Below are 16631 nucleotides of genomic sequence, written 5' to 3'. Positions count from 1 at the left end.
CTTGGGCCCAACCCAGGCTCCACCATCCTAGAATAGCTCCAGGTTCCCCACATTAGTGCTGCAGTGATTCATGGCCTTGGCCCACTTTGAGGATCTAGCTAACCCTCCTGACTCTGAACTAGGGGCAAATGACAGCAAACATCCAGTATAGGAGAAGCTTGTGTAAGCATAATCACCTGAAGGAAGAAACTGGGGTCTCCAGCAGGAGTTGTCATGTTAGAGCAGTCTGGAACAAGATGGGAGGGGAGAGGGGCATGGAAAGCATACCCTTCCATTTATCTGTGGGTTCTCCAAGTTCAGGCCACCTTAGAGGGTCCCCCTACTAACCGTTGCCTGTATTTCAGCTGGATTCAAATCCAGTCCTACTATCCTAGGTAAGATTTTAGGACTATTGTGAAGGTCAATTTTCTGTGTCAACTTGGTCAAATAAATACCAGTCTAGATGTTGCTGTGAAGATATGTTTTTAAACAAGCATGATTAACACTTAGATCAGTAGATTCTGAGTAAAGTGGATTATCCTCCCTAATGTGGGTGGGCCTCATCCAGTCAGCTGAGTCTTTTTTTTTTTGAGGCAGAGCCTCAAGCTGTTGCCCTGGGTAGAGTGCTGTGGCATCATAGCTCACAGCAACCTCAAACTCCTGGGCTCAAGCGAGTCTCCTGTCTCCACCTCCCACGAAGCTGGGACTACAGGCGCCCGCACAACGCCAGGCTATTTTTTTTTTGGTTGCAGCTGTCATTGTTGTTTGGCGGGCCTGGGCTGGATTTGAACCCGCCAGCTCAGGTGTATGTGGCTGGCACCTTAGCCGCTTGAGCCACAGGCGCCAAGCCGGGTCAGCTGAAAGTCTTAAGAGAAAAGACAGATTCCTCAGGGAGCAGAGAATTCTGCCTGCAGACAGCCTTGGACTTGAGGTGCAGCATCAAACTCTTTCCGGGTCTCCAGTCTGCTAGCCTGCCCTGCAAAATTTGGACCTGGTAGCAGCCACAATTATGGGATCCAATTTCTTTTTTTTTTCCTTTCATTGTTTTGTTTTCAGCCAATGCTAGAACAGAGAGAGAAGCCAGGATCAACTCACAAATACAAAGCAAAGAGAGAGACAGTGATTTAGAGGCCGGTCACCAGAAAGATGGTGTCAGGGCGGGAGGAAGCCCCCGATGGCAAGGCCCCTACATGGATGGAACCAAGTGTTCAGTCACTCTCTCACGCTTGGGTAGAAGGTTCAGTTGGATGGCGTTCACACGGACACTGGATTGGGCGGATGCTGTGCGATCAGTCCCAGCCATTGTCCTTGATCATGTGTGCTAGTTCAATGATGTATTTGCCTTCTTTATATTTCTGGCTGCTTTCAAAAGCATGTTCATATTTCCAGCCCAGCGTAGTTTTGCAGTTTTCACAGTAAATGTCTGCAACTGCATGCAGTCCTGTGAGCAACACACGCTCCTCTGCAGGGCCACAGCCCACATTAACCACTGAGTTAAAGAGGTATGCTCGTCCTTGACTTCCTTGGAACGACTTGGAAATTAGTTCATCATGATTGGCCAAATGAGCTCTGCAGTGAATGCAGCTGTAGGTCCGGTGGCAAGAGGGCAGGTACGCCTGGCAAGTCTTGGATCTTGTCATCTTCACCATTGGCGCCGCTGATGGTGGGGTGAACTCTGGGGCAGCCCACGAGGCACTCCCACAGGACGGGTCGCACGGGAAACACCGGAAGACACAGGTAAAGGCCGTGGTTTGGCAGCGGGTGGGTGTGGGGCAGGCTCCACACACTAGGATGTCTTCAGAGGAAGGACCCTCAAGCAGAGGTCTAGGGCTGGTTCTCAGCAGCCCGGCGGCTGACTGCCCCATCCGGCCAGCGCCGGGCCCGGCTCCGCGGGGATGCGCAGCAGCAGAGGACGTCCCGGGGATCCAATTTCTTAAAATCTCTGTCTTCTTGCGTTACACACACACACCCTACATGCTGTTACTTCTGTTTTGTTAGAGAACCCTGACTAATTCAGCTACCCTGAAGTCCAAGGATGTGCGGCCATTGTATCCCTTCTCAGCTGGTGTTAGGATAGGTATTTATGGTTGGCAGGGGTGGCTTAACTCTCAGTCTTACTGAGGACAAGGCTGCAGGGAAAACCAACAGGAGGAATGGAAGGAAACACAGTACACACAGATGGCCTGTTTAAACAGCACAGAATCTTTACAGCACCCTGCCCTTATAGAGCCTTTTAAAAATGGCGTTCTCTTTCCCCCTTGTAGCTTTGCTATTTATTCGTCCTCTGCTGCTGTTTGCTTTTCTCACTCTCCTGGGGAATCTGTAAAACAGCAGCCTCCCTTAACTGCTCTCCTACTCTCAGACTTGCTCCTAGGGAGAGAGTCAAGGAAATGATGACATGCTTTGAGAATTAATGGTCCATCTCTGTTCTGTCCCAGAGCTAATCACTGAGCCAGCTGTACAGAAGGCAGCAGGGAAGGTGCTTTAAGCAGGGCTTCAAGCCATGAAAAATTGATGTTACTGGGAAGAGAGAACTGCAGAGCCACGGCTGCAGGCAGAGCTGGTAGGGGAGGGGAAGGGGCTGGTGGAAGGGGAAAAGGTAGGGATGATAGAGCTGGGCTGCATACCTTGAAAATCATGAGAGAGGACAAAGGAGCTGCAGAGAGGGATGTTCCTGATAGACAGTTACTTTCCAGGATCTATATATACACCATGCACTTCCTCTCTGATGACATAAGTAGTTAGAAACTTATTATCTATGTGACTATCAGGGACACCAGGTGCATAAAAATAACACCAATCACTTTTCCAGCTTGTTGTGAACAGCTACGGAGCTGTTGTTTCGAGCCACTTCGAGCTACACCAACATCCATTTCACTACTACCTTTGGTATCTAGAGAATGCCAACTCCCATACCTGGGTTGCTGTATGAACTTTTTACACTTTAACAAATGTAAAAAAGTTCAGCACTTTAACAAAAATTAGCACATATCTGATGATCTCCACTGAATTTCCCTGAATTATAAATTTTAAAAGATTATTAGTTGTAGCTGTCGAAATCATTTTCAAATAAGAAGGGCAGGATGAGGAAGTGTCTGCTGGTGAGTTTTGTAAATGGAGAGATGTGTGGTGTTTTTGAGTCTCTGTAAGAAGCATAGCAGGTTCCCTTGCTCTTTCTTCCTCCACTGAGTCAGAGCTTCCATATAATATATAGAAATTGGCTTGCAGTATGTTTTTGGATATTAGGCTAGTTTAATTGGAATGATGAATAACTGTTCTGCGACACGTCATCTTGTGGAATACAACCGCCTTTCTTCTCATTCAGAGTTTACAGGAATTCTGTGAAGGGAGAATTACTTTTATTAACTCAGCTAAAGCACTGACAACCCCAGAAGTCGTGGTTCTCAGTTAGGGGCTCTTTTGCCCCCAGGTAATATTTGACAATGTTTGGAGACATTTTTTGGTTGTTGCAGTTGGGGAAGGGGTGTCACTGATATCCAGTGGGTAGACGCCAAGGATGCTGCTGAACATTCTATAATACACAGCAGAATCCACAACAGTAAAGAAGTATCCAACCTCAAATGCCATAGTGTTGAGATAGAGGGACCCTGCTCAGGAGCAAATCATGTGTCCTCCAATTCCTCTTCTTAATCCTTTTGGGAAAGATGAGATTGAAGTATAATCATCCAATATCCCTAGCTTCTTTTTTTCCGCTGCCTTTTTGGACCCCTTTCCCTGTTCTCTGAGACAGCCTCATTAGAAGCTACTCATCCTTTAAACAGAATAAGAAAAAAATTCCTGTTTAGATTTTAATATTGTCTTAGTCCACTGAGTGTCTCTTTAACAGAATACATAAGGTTAGGTAATTTGTAAAGAAAAGTTTTATTTGGCTTATGATTTTGATGGCTGGGAAGTACAAGATTTGGCATCTGCATCAGGAGAGGGCCCCAGGCTGCTTCCACTCATGGAAGGCAAAGGAGAGCCAAGTGTGTGCAGAGATCACATGGCAAGAGAGAAAGCAAGGGGTGGTGGTGGTGCTGGGCTTTCTTTAACAACCAACTCTAATAAAGAACACACTCATTCTAAAGGGAGGGCATTAATCTGTTCATGATGGATCCACTCCCATGACCCAAACACCTCCCACTAGACCCACCACCACCACATTGGGGATCAAATTTCAACATGAGTTTGGGGGCACCAGTAAACCCTTTCTCAACCATACTTGATACTTTTAACCTTTGTTCCTCTTTCACCATTTGCTTTGTTTTACCATCAAACCAGCAAATGAGCCATGCACAGGTGGTTCACAGGATCAAGATATCACACTGGAATGTGAGCAGCCAGGCCTCCTAGGTTCCTCACTTTGTCCCTACAGAGACCCACTTGAGGATCCTGCAGGCCTGTTGCAAGGAGGAATCCTCTGGGTCACAGCCTCTTTATGTATGTATGTGTATATACATACATTTTTTTTTTAGAGACAGAGTCTCACTTCATTGCCCTTGGTAGAATGCTGGGGTGTAACAGCTCACAGCAACCTCCAGATCTTGCTTGGGCTTAGATGATTCTCTTGCCTCAGCCTCCTGAGTAACTGGGACTACAGGCATCCGCCACAATGCCTGGCTATTTTTTGTTGCATTATGGCCGGAGCCAGGTTTGAACCCGCCACCCTAAATATATGGGGCCAGCACCCTACTCACTGAGCCACAGGCACCACCCTTTATACATATTTTTTTGAAGCACTAGAGTTTTGATAACTTGAAAGTAAACATAAAGGAAATGGCAGAAGATATTCAGCTTTTGTTTGAGGGCTCCCCTGCCTGGGGAAAGGGATGCCTTGTTTCATCAAAATTGTCTAGATTCAGAAATTAAGGTAACTGCAAGAGTTCATAACAGAAAGAAGTTTGGTAAATTATACAGCTCAAAATGTTTTTCTTTACATTGTTTGGGGCTTGATATATTCTTCAAGGCCTCAAGGCCTTGCGTGTCTCCAGAGCTGGGATTAGATTAAGAGAAATGAAGTACCTAGTACACAAAATTTAAGGAGTAAGAAGGCACTGGCTCTCAGGGAGCCTCAAGTTCAGGATCAGTGTGAACACCAACCTAAGGGTACCATGGGTTCCTCTCTTGCTTTCTCTGAGTCCTGGCCCTGAGGTTCTCCAACCTTCAGGAGGGGACAGAGCTGCCCCTATGTCATTGAAAAGGACACAGAAGGGTACAAAATATTTCAAACACATTCCCAGAGTCATGAGTGATATTGAATCTCCTTTGTCCAGCTTTGAAGATAAACCCTAACAAGATTTCAGATTCTTTTCTCTAGCTCGGACTCAGTTTATTTGTAGCCCAGAGTTATTTACTTGTTCCCTATGCTGTCTGTATTATCTTTCCACTTCCAAATTATTTATGCTCCTCTCTAACTCTCTAAGCAGTATCTATCTCTTTTGATCTCCTGAATTCCTATGTTTCCCAGTCTGCTCCTTATTCAAGGCACTTGCCAATGTTGTCATCCTTTTTTTTTTTTTTTATGCACTTATTCATTTCTAACTTACTCTTTGTGGTAGGCTAAATAATGACCACCAAAGGTATCTACATCCTAATCCTTGGAACCTGTGGATTTTACCTTAGATAGCAAAAGGGACTTTGCGGATGTCAGTAGGGTAAGTATCTTGAGATGAGAGGTTATCCTGAATTACTTAGATGGGCCCCACATATAATCACAAGTGTTGTTATAGGAAGGAGGCAGAGGGAGATTCGACTGCAAAAGTAGGACAGGTGACCCAGAAATAAGAGAGTGGAATGGGTCAAGACAGGGGCTGTGAACCAGGGAATGTGAGCCACCTCTAGAAGTTAAAAGGTGAGGAAATGGATTAGAGCCTCTAGAGCAATGATTCTCAACCTTCCTAATGCCACAACCTTTGAATACGGTTCCTCATGTTGTGGTGACCCTCTCCCATAAAATTACTTTTGTTGTTACTTCATAACTGTAATTTTGTTACTGTTATGAATCGTAATGGAAATACCTGATATGCAGGATGGTCTTAGGCGACCCCTGTGAAAGGGTCGTTCAATCCCCAAAGGGGTCATGACCCACAGCTTGAGAACCGCTGCTCTAAAGGGCACCAGTCCTGCCAACATCTTGACTTTAGCCCAGTGAAACTGATCTCAGATTTCTGGCTTCTGGAACTATAAGGCAATAAATTTGTGTTATTTTAAGCTACCAACTTTGTGGTAATATGTTAGACCAGCAATAGAAATCTAATATTCTATCTTTAGGTCACAGTAAGGGTGTATGTGCTTTTCTAGACTCTACAGTCCAGAAAAGATTCAGCACAGCCTGAGGTTAAGACTATGGGCTCTGGAGCAATCAGACCTGGGCTCAAATCATGGCTGACCCCTGTAGTGGACATTTGCCAATATTTGTCTACCCAGGCTTTTGAACTTTCTTCCTGTCTGAGACGTGAATCTTACCTTTCTACTGTTCATTCTCCATTTTCCCTTACTAACAGCATTCTAATTTTGTACAGGGTAATAAATGTTACCATCTTAAAAATAACCATATTTCACAGTCTCCCTTGAAGCCATAAGCAGTCACTAATGTAGTTCTTGCCAAGTGGTCAGTCCTGGGAGGACTTCAGAAGAAACTCTTTAAAAGAGGGTTGATTTGATCCAGCAGGTACCTTTGTCTTTCATTCCTTTCTTTGAATAATGCCACACACTGAGGCTGGTGGGGTGAAAAGGAAGACATACCTTGGGTCCCTAATGAAATTATGAACATGATCTTCCTGCCTGGGACTGCGTGCCTCTAGGCTTCTTGCTCTGTGAGATGAATAAGCCCCTTAATTGGTCAGGCTACTGGGTTTTTTGTGTGCGTGCTCTATTATGTTAACTCTATAATTTCTCATTTATTCCACTTTTGTGAACTTACCCATTTCTAATTTTGATTCTAGTATTTTAGTATGTTGTACTGGTATCTATCAAAAGAAGATTCTAAATTCCTTGTAGGAGACAAATTTCTAGTGGATAAGAACACAGCCTCTGGAGTCTAACAGATGTTATATTAGTTTAAGTGGTGCTAGGTGTACAACAAACAAAATACAAATTTGTTGTGGCTTCACACCTAGAAGCTTATTTCTAACTTACATGAGGTTCTAATATGACAATAGCATATATTGTCATTTGTGAACCTAGGCTCTTACTTCCCAGGGTTCTTTGCTTCCTAATCTCAGAGCAGTTTTCTGATATATGTAATAAAGAACTCAGACAGCTATAGCTACTTATTAGATTGAGCTATAAGAAACTGGTGACATATGAACACACAAACTGCCTACAAAATGTCAGTTTCATGTGGTTCACATGTGATTTTGAGCAAGGATCTCTCTAAATCCATTTCCTCAGCTGTAAACTGGGATACTAATAGTCCCTTCCTCTGAAGACGCTGTAAAGACCAAATAAGAGGCTATAAGTAAAGGACTCAGCATAGAGTCTGACTCATAGCAAGTGAATCAAAAGCACTAGCTGTTGGGGTGGCGCCTGTGGCTCAAAGGAGTAGGGCGCTGGCCCCATATGCCGGAGATGGTGGGTTCAAACCCAACCCCGGCCAAAAACTTCAAAAAAAAAAAAAAAAAGCACTAGCCGTGCTTTATCCAGTGCTGGGCATAGACCCTCTGGCACATACTAGCCATTCTTATTCTTTCTTTCTTTCTTTTTTTCTTTTTTTTTAAGAAAATTAATATGTAATCTATAAGACCATAAAATTCGCCTCTTTAAAGTGTACAATTTGGGATATTTACTAGGTTGTATAACTATCATCACAGATTCCAGAACATTTTTGTCACGGCATTAAGAAATCCCCATACCCATTACCAGCCACTTTACCTTTCAAGTGAATCATCTTTGTTTCGAAATGGCTGGCACAGTACCTTGCTTGTAGTCCTCACTCAGTATTTATTCATTTTATTGACTTTCCCGTAAGGTTAAAGAAACATTTCTTGTTTATTCAACAAGAATTGATAACCTAACTTATTCTGCATGTGTACACACGCCCACATGCACATCCCACAGACACCTCACATTTAAGCTCAGGAAATCAGATTCTGCCACATTAAAGTAATAAAAAGCAAAAATGACAACAACAGTATTGTTGATAACGATCTTAGTAGTGCATTTAAAATGACTCAAGGAAGCTATCGTGATGCTGTGAGGCTGTAGGGACTGCCACCGCTGAGCGAGAATTCACGAGGGAGATGGGAAGAGTTCCAGTCTCCACGTTCTTCTCACAGGCAAACACCCCTTCCCCTCCCTACGGGCAGTCACTGCAGCTCCTGTAGCTTAACGAGAAGAAACTGCACCAGTGTCTCAGAGGGTGCCTCGAAAGCTCCTCAACTGCATCTTTTGAGTTCACAACTTTTTATAAATAGCTGTCTTCAGGCGCACACCAAGAAGGGCAAGTCAAAGTGAAAATAACCTAGTTCTTCTTCTCAGCTAAGAATGCCTACTTCCTACACCTGTCAGATGAACAGGGTGTGTCACTGCGGGGCTTGCTTGGTTCTGTTCAGAGTCACAGCTGTAAAATCAGATGCATTTTTGCCAATTTTTACATTCCTAAAGAAAGGTAATCCTGGAAAACAATCCAATTTAGTATTTATGTTACTCAGCATGGTTGATGGTTTCAAAAGATAAATATTTATTTTGCGAATGGTTCATTGCTCTTATCTTCAAAACAGCGCAGTTCTCTCTTGCACCTGTTGTGGCTATGAGAGCTGTTACGTGTTTGGGTACTACATTCAAAATATGAGCGGCTGTCAATTCAGAAGGAGCAAGAAATACTGTGCACAGCCTTGAAATATTTGTTATTTTAACTCCTGATGCTTGAGAATGAACAGATACAAGAAACATTTAAATATGGATGTGACCAATCCAATGGCCAAGTATTTTAGAAATAAACAATCAAAATAAAACTTACTGACCAAACAAAGAAACAAAACTGGAAATAAAAATGGTCCTGAATGGGTCTAGCCAACTGGCTATGCAATTGTCTGTGAACTCATGTAATATTTAGGCTGACCTCTGATGGGAACAGGAAATAGAAACCCAGAGATGTAAAGTAACACTCTTATGGTCAATGTCACTGTTCAGCTCTGGACTCAGATCTTTAGCTTCTTTCCACCCCTCTATACATCTTCCTGTGTATCAATTCTCTAAGGGACTGAATAAAGCAGTTTGGGCATCTGTCACTCTTAGCTTGAATTCTTACCAGTTTACTACTCCTACTTGGCTCATGAAGTCTAGAGCAGCCTCAAATCGGTTCAGGAATCATGTAGCAACAAAAACCTTCCTTGATAGCATGGGATATGAATTATACTTTATATTTGGGAAGCGAACAACTGGAATCAAACTCCAGCCCTGCTACTTACCCACAATGTGATGCTAGTGTTTTACTATTATAAGAGTGCTGTAGTGAATTACCTCAAGCTTTATGGCTTAAAACAATAGAAATGTATTCTCTTATAATTCTAGAGGCTAGAAATCTAAATCCAAGGTGTTGGAAGGGCAATGCTCCCTTGGAAGATTTTAGGGAAGAATCCTTCTTTGCCTCTTCTTGGCCCTGGTAGCTGCCAGCAGTCTTGGTGTTCCTTGATTGATAGATACAATAAGTTTGTCAGTTGATTGATCTTCCAGACTGGAGGGGTAATGCCCAGTGTACTTGACACCAGAGGGCCCATGGGAGGCCTGGCTATGCATTCTCTAAAGGTCTCATCGCAACATAGACTCTACTGGTCCCTTGGAGGATCACTGTTGAGATACACTTATTGGTTCCACCAGCTTTCTCCTTAAACCCCAATGATAACATCCCTTCTATCCATCTAGGGTTCTGCTTGGATTTAGTAGTAACTCTTCTCTATTATGTTATAGGAAAGAAACCTCCACTTTTTTTTTTCTTTCTTTGAAACAGAGTCTCACTATGTCACCCTTGGTAGAGTGCTGTGGCGTCACAGCTCACAGCCACCTCAAACTCTTGGGCTTAAAGTGATTCTCTTGCCTCAGCCTCCCAAGTAACTGGGACTACAGGAGCCCGCCACAACACCAGGCTATTTTTTTTTTTTTTTGAGACAGAGTCTCACTTTACCACCCTTGGTAGAGTGCCATGACATCACAGCTCACAGCAACCTCCAACTCCTGGGTTTAGGCAATTCTCTTGCCTCAGCCTCTCAAGTAGCTGGGACTACAGGCGCCTGGCACAACACCTGGCCATTTTTTTTGTTGCAGTTTGGCCGGGGCTGGGTTTGAACCCACCACCACTGGTATATGGGGTCGGCACCCTGCCCACTGAGCCACAGGTGCCACCCTATTTTTTTTTTTTATTGTAGTTGTCATTGTTGTTTGCAGGCCCAGGGTGGGCTTGAACCCATCAGCCCCCGTGTATGTGGCTGGCGCTGTAACCACTGAGCTCGGGTGCTGAGCCTGATTTGTTATTTTTTTTGATCAAAAATAATTATAAAAGGGATGTCATTCATGGTCTTTTCACCTCATTATGTCCCTGTGTTTAGGTCCCTGTTGTCCTTGTTTGGCACTATGTCCTATACTGGCTTAGTCAGATGTATTTCTGCATGAGTTTCCACATTCAACTTCGTCACTTTCAGTAAGTCTACTGCAGCCCAGGCCCTGCTGTGAAAGAACAAACTAATTATTGATGTCTAGCTCTTGACAATCCAGCAGATGTCCTCACCCAGGGACAAAGATATTCACATAAAGTGTTACTAAAAAGTAGGACTTTTAAAAAACAGAGATAGCAGAATCTATACACTTGTCTGAGTTTGTTAATCATAGTTAAAGTTTGGAAACTGAAAGTGATAAGCTGACCTTTTTTGAACAACAAATGCATTAACTGAAGACACAATGATGTGAAAATACCAACGGTGTGAAAAGTTCAGAGTGTGATAAATGTACAATCTAGACCCTGAGCTGTTGGTTTCTCTGATAGTTCAGAGTTGAATATCCTGCACATCTATTCTGAATTCCAGTATTCTGGAAGTGCTGCCAAATTAAATAATTTGAATTTCTCAATGCAGGCATCCCTGAGCCCTGTGGTCTCTGGCCAAGTAAGTGGCTTTGCAGGGCTGTTGGCAGGCTGAGCTCTTGTTCTAGGAGAGACCATGCCAATATTTGATTATCTGTTCAGTCTCTGTATCTAGCGTATTAGCTGATACAGCTGTTACAGTGCTTCTTGCTATGGTAGTGATGGTCAGCAAGCCAGCCTAGCATTGGACCCCACCTAAGAAGGAAATACTGGATTGGATTTTTCACATTGATTTCATTGACAATCACAATCATAGCAACATACTATGCGTGTTAAGTATTGGGCACTCAAAAAAAGTTTACCTAAGTCATATGACACATAAATGGAAGAAATGTCCTTGGTAGTACTCTCCTTGGGACATTACATATTTGTTCCAACTCTTACATTCAAAAAAAATTTGGGGGGGGAATTATTACCAGGAACAATTAGTAATCCATACAAGGATATCATTTTATAAATTTCCTAATTACTCATATACTGATCATGGAATTTAGAAATATTTTTGCTATTTACAAACATAAATTGACCTCAAAAATAAAAGATTTCTTGGCATTAGGAACATATAAATGACTATGCTAGAGACAGATCTGAGTCTGACTCTAGTCTCCTTGTTTTGGCTGCCTTGCAGTAAACCTTTCATTCTGCACAAACGTGGTGCTTTGGAATTTGGCTTTCCATTGTGCAAGGATGAACAAACCCAGTTTGGTTCAGTTACAAAATGGCACCCCAGATGGGACCAAATTAAAGTTCCTTCTGATTTTTTTTTGCTCCTGCCTTATTGGCCCCATGTGAGGAACCGGATCTGATAGTGGGTCTGGGCAGCAGCCTGGATGTTTGAATTGGCAGAGATTCCATCCTGGTTCCTGCTTTCCTGGCACAGCGCTGCTGACCTCCAGTGATTTTTCTTTTAGTTTTGCAGCACAGAAAAGTTTTGGATTTCGGATGGCAACTTCTTCTTTCTTCTTTCCTCCTCCCTTCCCCACTCCCTTCCTTGACTGGCCCTCAACTCCCTTCTTGTCTTCTTGGTAGTGAGGCCTTACTGGGGGATTTCCCCTTTGGTTGAAAGGAGCATAAGGGGGTGCCCTTATGGAGTAGCATTGCTTAAGAACATGGAACTTGAGTGTGTGTGTCTACATGTTAAGTGCAGTGTTCATTGCTTGTTCTGTTTGAGTGTTTGCGTTCTGATTGGGGTAGTAATACTTGGTATAAGCAGAGGTTAAAATTTTGATGATCAAAGCAATAGCCTAATTGGAAAATTATTTAAATGATAGTCGTCGGACCATCATTGCTCCCTCTGGCACTTTTAGGGTGCTCCTCAGTGACTAGGGTATATCCACTCCATCAGTGATTCTCAAGAAGGAAATTACATAAGCACCCCACAGCAGACCCCAAACACCTCCCTAGTGCAGTGCCTTGATTTGGCCATCTCACATACCACACCTCCCACCGCAAAATGGGGAATATTGATCATAACAGGACTCTGCACAAGTCATACCGGTAAATTACAAAAAGTGGAAGAGGAATTGGGATGCTGGTGTCTCAATCAGTACAGATTGTTTTTAAGGTATTTAACAGCCACGACCAAGTTCATGAAGGGTGGAAAAAAGCCTCAAGCTCCGACAGTCATTCTCAAAGAGTAGTTCTAAAAGTTAACTTTGACCAATGTCAGAGTCATTGCAATGATTATATAGAGTCAGAGAAGATGACTTTTGAAGGAGAAAGCACTCATTAGTATGTAAGTTGTAGCATATTTACTACAAACTACACTATTTTATAGTACATTAAATAAGTCAGATTTGGCTGGTAAGAGGACTTATGCTATTAACCTGCTATAAATGGTGTATATGTATTTGCTATTATACAATGCATTCTTCTATAAAAGGTGACACAGCATCGCTAATGAAAGTTGGATCTAAGAATAGCGCTAGTACCAAGTTCAGAAAAGTCACCCTGGGGGAAAAGTGCTCAGCAGTTTGTATTTAAATAGCTTCCTTAAATATATTCCTGTTACTCTATTGCATATGACCTTACATGTAATTCATGTTTATTTATAATTACTTGAGGGGGAAGGAGTATTCACCTTTTGGAATTATAAATTATTAACTGTTTTAGGTTGTATTGTGAAAGTTAATTTCTGAGAATAGATAAAATGGAAGGGTCTGTAGCAGTTTGGTGGAGGAAGATTTCAGTGAGTGGGTTACAGTGCTGCACATTGGGGGGCAAATTCTGTCCTTCCTTTCCTCTCTTTCACCCATATCCAAATGTCCACTTTGGTTTTTAGATGACCGGCATTGCTGCTACAGCTGCTGACAGAGGAAGTTTGCCCTCTTTGTTTTTGATTGCTCGTGGCTTTCTGCTCCTGTGTTGTAGCCCACCCAAGCCAGGCCTATATAGCTGGAAGGGGTGGGGAGGCACATTTACTGGTTTTTTCCTCGCATTTTGTAGATGACCTTTTCAGGGCTTAGCAGGGTAGGAAAGGGAGAAAGGAAATTCTTTTTCCCATCTTCTTCACACACTGTTAAACAAAGCTTTTTTTCCCTTAACTTTTTCTCACTTGATTGAATCCGAGGGGATAGCTCACCCTTTGTAAATAGAGATGCTTCCTGTGTCTCCTCTTGGGGAGAGGGAATACCACTTCTGTCTCAGTCTGCTATAACAGAATTGCCTTAGACTGGATGGCTTAAACAACTAACATTTATTTTAGTTGTTTAATACCACTAAAGAAATAACATTTAATACCACTCCTGTCTTAGTCTGCTATAACAGAATTACCTTAGACTGGATGGCTTAAACAACTAACATTTATTTTGTACAATTCTGGAGTCTGGAAAGTTCAAGATCAAGGTGCCTGCATGTGTGTGTTTGTGTGTGTGGGGGGTGTGTGTAGTGTTGAGGGCTGCTTTCTGGTTTGCAGATGACCTTCTTATATCCTCTCATGGCGGAGAACACAGAAAGGTAGCAAGCTCTCTCTAGTGCCTTCCTATAAGGGCACTAATCCATTCACAAGAGTGACGTTGGCATGACTAATTACCTCCTAAAGGCCCTGTTTCCTTGCACCATCCCACTGGGATTCAATATATAAATCTTCAGGGAAACAGAAGCATAAAGTCTATTACCTCTCCCTTACACTGTGTGTCTCTCTTCTCAACTCCTCAGCATCACTTAAATGGAAGATGTCGAGGGTTTTATTTTACTTTTGCATGTATGATCCAGATGACGCCATTCTAGGTGTCCCTAAAACATGTAGACATCAAAAGCTACCATATTCTTTAATATCCAAGTGGAAAGTTTGGTGCTACCATTTTATGTGCCATGGGACCTCCTTAAGTTTCCCCAAAATATTTTAGAAGGAGTTATTGATCTCCTGGTCATTCATGCTGTGATCTGTGTCCCTGTTTTAGCCTGGATGCTAAACCAGAGGCTGTTGACCCCAAGTCCCTGGCACATAACACTGTTTTTTCCTCATTATTTCTTGTTTCTTCCTCTTAGTATGTTAGTGCTATGACTTTCGTGCAACAAGCTCAGACTCTTGAATGATGTGACTTTCTTGGACTTTTTATGATTGTGTTTAACGATCACCATTTCACATAGTGGCAGCAGCTTAATCTTAGCCAATTTCAGGGCAAACTCATTATTTCTCCCCTTGCCTTTTTCTCTTTTTCTAAATTCTGGGCTTTCATGGTGTCAGAACAACAAGGGTGGTGGTGGACTCTAGCCCATTGTCCCCATCTGCCCATGCTGGCCTTGGCTTAAGTGTCATCATGTTTGGTTCTTGTCCTTCCCACTTCTTCATACTGGTATTTGTTGAGATGTCCTTTGTTCTTCCCACTTTATGTGAGTCAGGGCTGCTGAGATTGCCTTGTACTGACTGCAAGGCATCCCTGGGTGTGATGGCTGTCAGTGACACATCTGTGCCACTCTTGGCCAAAGGGGAAGACATTCCATTGAGTCCTGCAGCCCTGTGGGGTGTCCTGAGACTCTGTGAGGCTGCCTGAGGCCTGCTTCTCTGACATGAAGAGACATATTGTCTATGGGGCTGGGAAGTGGTGGGAGAAGAGACCCTGCCCACCTGGAAAGTAAAGCACTAGTTTCCTTTGCTCTCAGATCCCCAAACTCCTCTGGAGATTTGATGGTTCCTTCCTTCCCCTGGGTTGTTCTGGGGACAAACAGTAGAGCAACTCCTCAAAGACATTAAAGTGACTGGGCATGGTGGCCTGAGCTTGTAATTCCAGCACTTTAGGAGGCTGAGGCAGGAGGATCCCTTGAGCCAAGGAGTTTGAGGCTGCTACGATGATGCCACTGCACTCCAGCCAGGGCAACAGAGTGAGACCCTCTCTTGGAAAAAAAGGGAAAAAAAGACACTGAAGAGGAGTCTTATTCTCCCTTTTCCTCTGACTCTTCCCTTCTACAATTGCAAGAATATCTAGAGGGGTGTGGGGTGGGGTTAGAAAAAACTATTTTTGACTAATCACATGTTATTTTAAATCTGTACGTTATGCCTGGAATCCTAATATTTTGAAAGCCAAAAGCCAACCACCTGAGCCCTGTGCTCTGCTGTAACATCTTTTTCCTGTGGAATGTTATAGGTGAGCAAATGGGGTTAGGGTGGGGGAGGGAAGGTGGTAAGGTTCAGAAAGCAGGAAGAGCTGGGAACAAGAGCTGCATTGGGTAACATTTCAAAATAACGTCCCAATACTTGAATAAGTCTTTTTCTGAAGCTTTGGAAGTGAGTAATGGAGGGTGTCCATAGCACAGTGCCTTGCAGAGGACCATGGGACAGGGCCCAGCCACACTCTAAGCCACCAGCAATTGCTCCCTGCCTATCTCCCCCAGCTTTAGCCTTTTCATAGTTACTGAGTCACTGCTTCCAAGCCTACCTTCCTTTCTGAAACACCTACAGATTCTCCAAATTCAGTACATTTATTTAGCTTTTTTTTTTGTATAATCCTTTTCTTCCAGACCAAGGCCTGGAGTAGGAGGTATGGGCTCTTTCACACTTAAAAATGTCCTCTAGGTATTTTCTGGTTAAGGAGCTATTGCCTACCCTACACAACACATATGCATGTAAATATACCTCCTTCCCATTATTTGAAAGCAACTGCAGTCTTATTTTGTTTAAAATACACATGTTCCTTTCTTTTACCCAAGTGTAAAGAATTATTTTTGTTTATTTTTCTCGAATTATATTTACTCTTTTAAAAATGGACTACACCTGGGATCAAGGATTTTCTATTGGTTTTATGAAGTATCACACCCTAGGAAATTGAGCCAACAAAATTAGCATGCATAGTATCAGGTCTCCCTGCTTCTAGAAATGCACACCTCCTTAATAGCCTCCATTTCTGGAGGCTCAGAGAACCGAAACCCAAACTTACATCAGGCACACTGGCCAGTTCCCTCAGTAACACTCAATCTCAGTGAAAATATTTGTTCAAGGGGGAAGCGATGGAGATGCAGATGATGCCATATTAATTTAAGTGCACTTGGTTTACCCTGAATATTAAGCATGATTTCTTTAGGTAGGTGTGGAGCTGTGCAGAGTCCAGAAACACTGCATGGTGTCAGAGTTTATTTTCAT

General features: G+C 43.0%; 1 protein-coding gene across 1 annotated transcript; it reads right to left on the bottom strand.

Annotated features, from left to right (window-relative positions):
• Positions 1-1101: 1101 nt before the first annotated feature.
• On the bottom strand, positions 1102-1690 carry LOC128586604 (protein yippee-like 2). The gene has a single exon (XM_053592586.1). It carries the CDS (start codon positions 1626-1628, stop codon positions 1269-1271), a length of 360 nt encoding a protein of 119 aa, XP_053448561.1. The 5' UTR covers positions 1629-1690; the 3' UTR covers positions 1102-1268.
• Positions 1691-16631: the final 14941 nt, after the last annotated feature.

Source organism: Nycticebus coucang, chromosome 1 (assembly GCF_027406575.1).
Source record: "Nycticebus coucang isolate mNycCou1 chromosome 1, mNycCou1.pri, whole genome shotgun sequence".
NCBI lineage: Eukaryota > Metazoa > Chordata > Mammalia > Primates > Lorisidae > Nycticebus > Nycticebus coucang.
The sequence above is the reverse complement of the archived record's forward strand: the minus strand, read 5'-3'. Positions and strand labels throughout refer to the sequence as shown.

Bases quoted from the DNA above. Each gene is read 5' to 3' on its own strand.
- LOC128586604 (XM_053592586.1), bottom strand. From the start codon at position 1,628: ATGGTGAAGATGACAAGATCCAAGACTTGCCAGGCGTACCTGCCCTCT.